An 11037-nucleotide genomic window follows, 5' to 3' on the forward strand; every position below is an offset into this window, starting at 1 on the left:
CTCAGAGTATTAAACTTTCTATTTTAGATGCAACAATGCATAAGATGTTTCAGAAGTAGTAATGCATAAGAACAGGGTTGAAGGACTTGTGAAAAGAATCCTGTGACAGTGAGTAGATTTACCTGCGATAGAAGACCTGACCTTCTTCATGATCTAGGATAACCAAGAAAATGCCCAGGTCACCCAGTGCTAGCTTCCAGAGTTCTTCATCATGGTCACAGGTCAAAATGGCTAATACTGAAAGCCATACAACCCACTTCTTACCTTTTATCAAGTGTAAATAGGAAAATAATTAAAACCATTGTTAGCTTACATGGAAGAATATCTTGATATCTATTTTTGTCTCTGTTGTGTAGTTCATTCCCAGAGTGGAAAACAGCAGGCAGCTTCTTAACTTCCAAAGCCTTTAAAAGGTAAGAAATATAAGTAATACATTTACTATGACAGAAAAAAAAAGGAAGAAAGAAAAAATATCTGTCTTTGTGTAGTGTTCATGATTCTCAAGTCCCTTTATGACATGTCCTGATATTAAATGTGTTCCATGGTAAGTAAAGAAGTCAGAGCTCCACTGGAAAAGTCCTATATAAAATATCTCAGATTTGAGATGTGAATCAACAAGTTGCTTGATAAGGAGATGCTCAACTCTCTGGAGATACTTTTTCCCTTGAACGCCAAGATTTTTCCTTTTTCATTAAAAAAAACGCCAATACAGAATATTAACTTCTTAGGACCTACCCCTTAATCTATCATTTTATAAATGAAAATAATAAAATAACAGAAACAAAAATATAAACTCTCACAATTTACTCCTTGCCCCATGAAGAAATTATAGTTAGAACACTAAAGAATTCTTCTTTTCAAAAGCTTGATTACCAACTGTGAATTCGACATTAAATGAACATTTAGTATGTACTCATCACTGTTCCACATTCTGCAATACAAAGACGAATCTGAAAATGGCTTTATACTTAAGAAGTTAACAACAGCTAGAGAGGTGGCCATGTGACCAATGTAGAGACACACTAGTATAAATGACAGCACTAGACTGTACTTGAAGGTATGGAAAGGAAAGCTCCTGGAAAGAAAGCAGCACTTGAACTGAGCCTTCCTGAGGCTCAGAAGTTAGTAGCTTGGAAATCTGTGTGTGTGAAAGGAAAGAAGAGGTGAATGGGCGTTACACCAGGTAGGAGAATAGTAATAAAGGCATGGATGTATACAGGTCCTCTTTAGAAAACAATTAACAGTATGGTAACAACAGCACAGAACACATGAACACAGAACACAAAGGAGAACTAAAACTAACTAGGGAGGCCTTGTTTCATACACAAAGGGAGCTGATAGGTACCCAGCCCTACCCTATTTGAACAACTGTAGATAAAGCCTGAGAGTCCATACCTTTTAAAAACTCTTCAGTAACTCTTGGGTAGCCAACTTGGCACTACCGTAAGTGAATGTTGGCCAGTACTGCAATGGAGAAGGAGAATCCAGGTTTTAAGCCGTAAGATAATATCAGGGTCACACATAGATCTTGGTGAAAACCCAAATATTTACCACAAATTCCTGGGTGATTTCATATTCTGATACTTTTTTTGTAAGTATTTTAAAATAATCCCTGATGGTTGATTGCTACTGAGTATTGAATATTAATGGTCGAACCAGAGCTAACAGCTAGCTTCTTTTCAGAAACAATCTCCACATCTATTTTTACATTTTAATCTTTCTGCAAACCAATTCTAAAAGTAGCCTAGAAAAAAGCAACTGTAAAAAGAAGCAGAACAATTCTATAAAAGAAGAGTGATGAGGGAAGACAAGTCTTAATCTATGGTAAAATATAATACAAAGTTATGTTAATTTTAAAAGTTTGGTACATGAATAAACAAATCAATTTTAAAAACCACAAAAATAAAATATACATGGTGCTTCAGTATATGAAAAAGTAGCATTTCACATCACTGAAGTTGGGACAAGAGGATCATTGAACAACTGATTAGCTATAGAGTGTTGGATCCCTACCAAATATCTTATAACAAATTACATGTTGGCTGGATGAAAGATTTATGCATTGAAAAAAATCATAAAATATTAGGAAAAAAAGCAAGAAATAATTGCTATGTTCCTAGAGTGAAAGGAGAATCCCTAAAGGATGCAGAAAACCCTGAAGGCCCCAAAAGAAAGAATGACATATTCAACCATTAAAAATTAGCTATTTCCTCACAGTAAATGTATATGCACACACATGTAACACAAAAAACAAAGTGGAAAATTTTACTATACAAAACACATACAAAAAGGATAATTTCTTCATTATATAAAGAGTTAAAAACTGATAAGAAAAGGAACAAATAGAAAATTAGGCAAACAACTGGAATTAGTTCACCGAAAATAAATATACAAGGCTTAAAAGCATATGGAAAGCTATCTGTTCTCAAATTAAGAAATGCCAATTAGAACATCAACAAGAAATCATCTGTCACTTGAAAGATGAGTAAAGACCCAAAAATCAAACATCCCAAAATACTGGTTGTCTTTCCAGGAATTTGTTCTAAAGACTATGCATAGGAACATGAATGAAGAGGGGCAATGTTTTTCATAATAACAACATCTGTAATAATCTAAATGTTCATCATAGAGGACTATTTAAAGGAAAAAACTCTTCATTCATATAACTACCATGCAATACTTAAAAAGAATGAGATAGGACTATATATGCTCATAATATATTTGGGGATTATTTCTTATTGGAATTCTTTATAAAAGGAAAGAAAGAGCAAAATAATAAAGTACATGCCAACAATTTTTCTGAAAGTTTAATGACAGATTTAATAGTGGTAAAGGGAATCAAGAGAGAAAAAGAGACTTTATCTGTTTTATAACCTTTCATGCTATTTCATTCTTTTATTATGTACACCCATCACTTTAGAAACAAATTTAATATTTAAAAATAAAAACAACATATTCAACCTGAAAAAAAAGAACAGATATTCTCTGATTGAGAAGTAGAAAAACAAATCACATATAGACCTTGGTTAAAACCAAAATATTTACCATAAATTCCTGGGTGATTTCATATTCTGATACTTTTTTTGTAAGTATTTTAAAATAATCCCTGATGGCTGATTGCTCCTGCATATTGAATACTAATGGTCGAACCAGAGCTAACTGAGCTAGCTCCTTTTCAGAAACAATTTCCACACCTAAGAAAGAGAAAAATTCACATCTGTAAGTTACTTGTATATGTGTGAAGGGAGATTTTATTTTTATTGTTTTCTCTTAAATAAAGATCCAGCCATTTAAGAATTAATAGAATTTTATTTTTCCAGAGGTGAAAAGTCTATTATTACTTTTAAAGGAAGGGTCCTTATTTTGGAAAAATCATGACTACACACCTTGATTTTACACAAAATCCACTATTCTTAGAAAAAACCATTGCATTATAAATATAACAGATATGATAGACTGAGAAGTGATCTGTTTTATAATGTGACTGAGTGTATATATTGACAATTATGCCAAGGCAAGCAAGGCAGAGATCAAATTACCAACATCTGTTGGATCATAGAAAAAGCAAGGGAATTCCAGAAAACCATCTATTTCTGTTTCATTGTCTATGCTAAATTCTTTGCGTGGATCACAACAAACTGTGGAAGATTCTTAAAGAGATGGGAATATCAGGCCATCTTACCTGCCTCCTGAGAAACCTGTAAGCAAATCAAGAAGCAACAATTAGAGCCAGACATGGAACAACGGACTGGCTGCAAATTGGAAAAGGAGTAGGCCAAGGCTGTATATTGTCACCTTGCTTATGTAACTTATATGCAGAGTACATTAGGCGAAATGCTGGGCTGGATGAAGCACAAGTTGGAATCAAGATTGCTGGGAGAAATATCAATGACCTCAGATATGCAGATGACACCAACCTAATGGCAGAAAGCAAAGAGGAACTAAAGAACCGCTTGATGAAGGTGAAAGAGGAGAGTGAAAAGCTGGCTTAAAACTCAACATTCAAAAATGAAGATCATGGCATCTGGTTCCATCACTTCACGGCAAATAAATGGGAAACAATGGAAACAGTGACTGACTTTATTTTGGAGGGCTCCAAAAGCACTGCAGACGGTGATGGCAGCCATGAAATTAAAAGATGCTTGCTCCTTGAAAGAAAAGCTATGACAAACCTAGACAGCACATTATAAAGTAGAGACATTACTTTGCTGACAAAGAGACATTATTTTTGCTGATATGGTCAAAGTTATGGTTTTTCCAGTAAGTCATGTGTAGATGTGAGAGGTGGACCATAAAGAAGGCTGAGTGCCAAAGAATTGATGCTTTTGAACTGTGGTGTTGGAGAAGACTTGAGAGTCTCTTGGACAACAAGGAGATCAAATCAGTCAATCCTAAAGGAAATCAGTCCTGAATATTCATTGGAAGGACTTATGCTGAAGCTGAAACTCCAATACTTTGGCCACCTGATGCGAAGAGCCGACTTATTGGAAAAGATGCTGATGCTGGGAAAGACTGAGGGCAGGAGGTAAAGCAGGCAACAGAGGATGAGATGGTTGGATGGCATCCCTGACTCGATGGACGTGAGTTTTAGCAAACTCTGGGAGATACAGAAGGACAGGGACGCCTGGCATGCTGCAGTCTATGGGCTCACAAAGCATCAGACACAACTGAGGGACTGGACAAAAACAAAACACATACAAGACATGGATGGGAAATAGAAAGAACTTTTGTCCTCCCTGGGACCAAGTGTTAGAAGTCCCTGGACCCTGGAATCTGAGATGAGAATATATGCAGAGTCTAATACACCTCTAACTCTAATTCTAAAACAGATCAAGCATGCACATGTGCATACACACATACACATCACAAGGATTAAGAGGATCTATATGATATAATTGACAGCACTAAAATAAATGTATAACATATATCTCTATATGTTATATACAATTGTAAGTAATTTGACGGTATCACTGACTCAATGGACATGAGTTTGAGCAAGCTCAGGGAGATGATGGGGGACAGGGAAGTCTGGCACGCTGCAGTCTACGGGGTTGCAAAAAGTTGGACATGACTGAACGACTGAACAACAACAAAAACAATGATGATATATTATACTACAGATATGGATCTATATTATATAGCTATATACTTGTAACCAATCACAACAAAAGAATACATTCTATTTAATAGTACATATGGAAATTTTCTGAAAAACTAATGGTCTTTTAGGTCAGGTCAATAATCTAGATTCTAAATATCTAAAATTTTAAAGATCATGTACACTGGTCAAAATGCCATAAATCTAGAAACTCAATATTAAAATAATTTTTTTAAAATATGAATTTTGAGGGATTTTCCTAGTGGTCTGATGGTTGAGAATCTTCTTTCCAACACAGTGGGTTCAACCTCTGGTTGGGGAACCTGGTTCCCACATGCCTCAAAGTAACTAAACCCACACACCTCAATTACTGAGCCCACGTGCCTCAACTAGAGAGACTGCATGTCACAAACTACAAAGTCCATGCCCTCTGGAGCCCAAGCATACAACTAGAGAGAAGTCTGGTACCACAACAAAGATCCCACATGCTGCAACTAAGACCCAACACAGCCAGAAAAACAGAAATCCTGATACATAAAAGGACTCTCATTTTTTAAAAACAGAAGAATTCTGAGGTAAAATGCATAAGTGAAATCTCTTTCCAAAGCCAAATCATATAACAAAAATCAAGTAAATACCAGCAAAAATACACAAGAAGCAATTAAACAAAAGAATGGGCATAAAAAGAGGTATAAGTTTCTAAGAATCTGCACTGCCCTGAGAAACTCATCTTGTCTTGGAACCCTATTATATCCAAAACTCTTTCTAGAGGCAAAAATGAGGAACTGTTGGTGGGGAGAGGCAGTCACAGAAATCCTAAAATTTCCCACAAGTATCTCTATGAAGCCCAGAAGTGAACTGAAGTCACTCAGTTGTGTCCGACTCTTTGTGACCCCGTGGACTGTGGCCCACCAGGCTCCTCTGTCCATGGGATTCTCCAGACAAGAATACTGGAGTGGGTTGCCATTTCCTTCTCCAGGGGATCTTCCCGACCAAGGGATCGAATCCAGGTCTCCTGCACTGCAGGCAGACGCTTTACCATCTGAACCACCAGGGAGTAGCCACTAGGAAGCCAAGTTAAAGTTAAAGTTAAGTCGCTCAGTCGTGTCTGACTCTTTGCGACCCCGTGGACTGTAGCCCACCAGGCTCCTCCGTCCATGGGATTCTCCAGGCAAGAATACTAGAGTGGATTGCCATTTCCTTCTCCAGGGGATCTTCCCGACCCAGGTATGGAACCCAGGTCTCCTGCACTGCAGGCAGACGCTTTAACCTCTGAGCCACCAGGGAAGCCCTTCCCTGGTAGCTCAGCTGGTAAAGAATCCGCCTACAGTGCAGGAAGCCAAAGGAGCAGACAAAATTCCCATTTGAATCCATTTTGATCATCTTCCATCCCAAACAGAAACACCCATTTGGCTTCTCACTGTGTTCTAGCCTTGCTGGGGAAAAAAAATGCTGAGAGAAGGAAGAGACAGTATTATGGTTTACTTTATTATTCATACCTATATTTTCTTTTTTCACACATACGATAATGTATAATCCAAAAAAAAAGTTATTATTTTACTTACAAAGTAACTACTGTGCAACAAAGTCAAATTAAGAAAATGAAGAGGCAGGTCATATTTAATCCATAAAAGTTGTTAAGAAATACACAGCTCATTTTATTAAATTGACATGTTTGCTATACTAAAATACTTAAAGAAAGAACAGAAATGTACCTTTTATTAATGTGAGGTATGGAACAGTTTCTTCATTTTTAAAGGAAAATCCTAGAAAATCATCTTTTCCCCTTTTGAAAAAGTTTTTCCTAGCTCTTTTCCTGCATCTCTATTAGAAATTTCTCTGAGCATACCTCTGAAATATAGCCTCATCAAGAATCCGCTAATAAAATGGGATGAGGTCATACCCTGAAGTGTAGGAATCTCAGGATGGGAAGGCCCTGCAAGCTCTTCATCCTCACTGCTCAACTTCTGCTTTAGAAAGTAGCTACTGGTTTTCCGCAAGGTGCCGTCATTCTCACTAGAAAAGAAATTTATATTTGCCCATGGCTTAGAGAATGTATGTGTGTTTAAGAGAGAATCTCTGATAATCTATATTAACTATTCAATTGACATTCACCTCCATTTCAGTTCAACCACCCACTTCTGTTGTCAACCCCAGGAACTGGCCCACTTTCAAAGAGATAATTCCAAAGTCCCAATGTCTGATCACAAACTCCAACTTTAGCTTTCATTTCGCTTGCAAACCAGCTGCCTTAGATCAATCCCCCTATTTATCTTCTTTCATCCTTTATCCAGGCTATGGTAGAAAAAAAGTACTGGGGTCACTGGGCTTTCTAGTATCAGCAAAGAACCATTTGGAAAACACTGGTACGTTTCTATTCCGTTTCCTCTACCATTCCTAATTTCTGAGCTACCATTCTCATGTACTACCTTTCTCAATCCTCTGCTTTAGTAACAATGCAGCCACTACTATGAAATGTAAGCCAGAAAGTAAACTTTTTCAACTTACTCTCTTTAAAAATGTACACTTAAGTGCATCAGCATTCTTCATTATTCCTTGTTTTCTCCATGTTCAGAATTAATCCTTTCAGGTTTTCAACTCTATGCTGTCTCCTCTGAGACATTTTTCTAAAATTATTTTCTTAAGTTCAGTTCACCTTAATTCAGTGGCTCAGTCATGTCCGACTCTTTGCGACCACATGGACTGCGGCACGCCAGGATTCCCTGTCCATCAACAACTCCCCGAGCTTGCTCCAACTCATGTCCATCGAGTTGGTGATGCTATCCAAACATCTCATCCTCTGTCGTCCCCTTCTCCTCCTCCCTTCAATCTTCCCCAGCATCAGGGTCTTTTCAAATGAGTCAGTTCTTTGCATCAGACGGCCAAAGTATTGGAGGTTCAGCTTCAGCATAAATCCTTCCAATGAATATCAGGAATCATTTCCTTTAGGATTGACTGGTTGGATCTCCTTGCAGTCCAAGGGACTCTCAAGAGTCTTCTCCAACACCACAGTTCAAAAGCATCAATTCTTCCACACTCAGCTTTCTTTATAGTCCAACTCTCACATCCATACATGACTACTGGAAAAACCATAGTTTTGACAAGATGGACCTTTGTTGGCAAAGTAATGTCTCTGCTTTTTAAAATGCTGTCTAGGTTGGTCATAGCTTTTCTTCCAAGGGGCAAGCATCTTTTAATTTCATGGCTGCAGTCATCATCTGCAGTGCTTTTGGAGCCCTCCAAAATAAAGTCTGTCACTGTTTTCATTGTTTCCCCATCTATTTCCCATGAAGTGATGGGACCAGATGCCATGGTCTTAGTTTCTCGAATGTTGCATATTTTCTTATATATAACTAATTTCTCCCTACCTACAAATTCTTCCATATCATAAGAATAGATATGAATCAACTGATTCTTTCTTACCTTAAAAATAGGAAACCCTTTAATCTATCTCCATCAAAATACTGTTCTATATACTCTAACAGGTTCTCAAATACCAGCCCACATTTCCTTTCTGTTTCTTTTCCAACTTCTCCCTACTCAATTTACTCACTTATGCTATCAGTTTGGCTCTTTTTGCTCTTTCATTTGCAACCCCATTTAGCAAAAGTCTCCTAATTTGATTTCTTGGTCTGCTCTCCAATTCCTGAGAAAATTCTCCCTTAAAAGAAAATTTAAGTGTTATACTTGCCCACCAACTTCAGGATAAACTCAGGCTCCTCACTGAACTCATAAATTCAGGAGGCTAATAGTCTCACCCTTGCCTACTTTTCTGTCCTAATCTCTATTAATTTCCTTTATGTACTTTATGCCTCAGCCTTAACAAAGTAAATGTCTTCCTTTTGTTTCTGAGGGTAACAACAGGTTTCTAACTCTTTGTTCCTCCCCCTTTTCTTGAGTTACTGTAAACATCTACTTGTTCTCCATTTCCTACCAGTTATCTCACCATCAAGCCTCCTTCTTGATAGATGACAGATAGATAGATGACTGACAGACAGATAGGAAGATGCAAAAAGACTCCATCTGTGCTTCGTTTTCATTCTAACAGACTGAATAAATGTGTACTCCTTGGTTTTACATATATTCAGTTCATTCAAACTATGGCCCACATTATATTTTCTATTCTGCCTCTCATCTTCCCAAGCTTCCTGGCATTCCAATTAACGTATACCCTATAACTCTTGACACATAACATTTCTCACCAATAGTAAGATATTTTCACGGCTCCTTATTTTTGCTCAGACTTCTTCCCACAGCTTGAAATTTTCTTCCCTTGCTTTTCACCTGCTGAATATCTGTTTATTTAAGATCCCAAATCCAACCAAAATATCTTTTCCTCAAAGCAGCTGGTAGAGAACTCTCCCCCTTGCAAAGTTTTCTGTTTTCTGTACCCACAATCCTTGGACTCTGATTCTATAACAATATTTACTACTGTATTTAACTTTGTCTTTTATGTGTCTGGGCTCCAACTATAAACTACAGAACAAGAACTATTAATATTTTGTATTTGTATACAGTGCTTAGTATGTAATTAGTATCTAATAATTAGTATATATTAGTAACATATAATATTATCTCAAAACACTTTCAAATTAATGTTATTTATTATTCATTTAATGCACTTCTGAAAGTTGTTTATACAACTGTATACTGTACACATTATTATGCAGTGCTCTTCCAGTGACTGTAGCTAATATTACTTACAAACCTCCAAGAAAATATAACTCGATAAAATATTTTCTTATTTAATGTCTTTGTACATAACACCTAAATTTGAATATTTTATAGGCATTAAAGTTGCTGTTTCTTTCATTTCTAATAGAAATTTACTTTTTCTTCAAGTTTTTTAATTTTTTTCATATATAGTATTCACCATTCTAATAGTTCCATTTCTAGTATACATTATTTTCTTTCTGGAAACATGTAATGTCTTATAAAACTTAGTTGTGTACTAAGCTTTACCTTACTTCAAGTACACTGCCCCATCCAAGAACTCCAAACACACTTACAAAGGTTTCGGAACTGGGTAATTGTTGAGATGATAGAGAAACTGAATTCTTTAGGAATACCTTTTTCTTGTGTTAATAGCATATTTATGAGGTCATAAATACAACCTATTTCTAGATAAGTCAGATTGTACTTACTACAAAGTACTATATTTTTAAAATTAATCAAACATTTTAGGGCCATTATTCAGCCTCCACTGAAAGATCTAGCTATGAATATGAATAAGCAGAAAACTTACTAAATAATCATATGAATTATACCTTTCAGCCTCATCTTTAAACTGATCTTCAGAATCATCACTATGTTGGAAATCTTGAAGAAAGACTTTTAGCTTCCTTGAGTTAACTTCATTTTGAAAAACCTATAGGCGTATGAAAAAAATTACAGCTATATTTTAGGAATCAACAGTTTAAGAGAAAATGATTTTTATAGCTTCTCAAGAAGAGCAATAAGGTCTTCAATAATAGAATTAAATCACAATCATGGTGTGATTTCTACTCTTAGAAAATCACTTGAAATGTATATCTCCCTTTAAATATTTTCCAATCCATCAAAACAGCATGTAGAGTACCATGCACATATAAATTATTTCTATTGAATCACCCAAGTTTTAATCTTCCAAGTTATTTTCCAGAAGTTCATAAAAAGAAAGCTTATTTTTCTTTAAAAAAAAAAAAAAAAGATTATTATTGCAGCCCAGAGGAGATTCTTATAATGAGTGCTTATCTCATTTAGCTTATTGTTAATATAAGGTTACTAACACTATTTATCTTTATTTCAGTGCTTATGTAATTTAATCCAGTAACTCTAGGTATATCTCTGCCATGAAATTTTGTACTACTAAATGGACTTTAGTTCACATTGTTGACTTTGCCCTGTCCTGTACAGTACCCAGACCACTGGTAAATAAATTGAATATAATTAAAGGAAAA

The 11037-nt window shown here is 36.0% G+C and overlaps 1 protein-coding gene across 1 annotated transcript in view; it reads right to left on the reverse strand.

Annotated features, from left to right (window-relative positions):
* Nucleotides 1-10589, reverse strand: part of PTPN20 (protein tyrosine phosphatase non-receptor type 20) — a 30505-nt gene extending 19916 nt beyond the window's left edge. The window contains exons 1-5 of the mRNA XM_043924756.1: nucleotides 10584-10589; nucleotides 10366-10466; nucleotides 7002-7114; nucleotides 3046-3194; nucleotides 314-404 (exon numbers count right to left, since the gene is read on the reverse strand). Coding sequence (XP_043780691.1) covers nucleotides 314-404; nucleotides 3046-3194; nucleotides 7002-7114; nucleotides 10366-10466; nucleotides 10584-10589 — 460 coding nt within the window. The remainder of the gene's footprint in view (nucleotides 1-313; nucleotides 405-3045; nucleotides 3195-7001; nucleotides 7115-10365; nucleotides 10467-10583) is intronic.
* Nucleotides 10590-11037: the final 448 nt, after the last annotated feature.

The sequence above is a fragment of the Cervus elaphus genome, chromosome 15, assembly GCF_910594005.1.
Source record: "Cervus elaphus chromosome 15, mCerEla1.1, whole genome shotgun sequence".
NCBI lineage: Eukaryota > Metazoa > Chordata > Mammalia > Artiodactyla > Cervidae > Cervus > Cervus elaphus.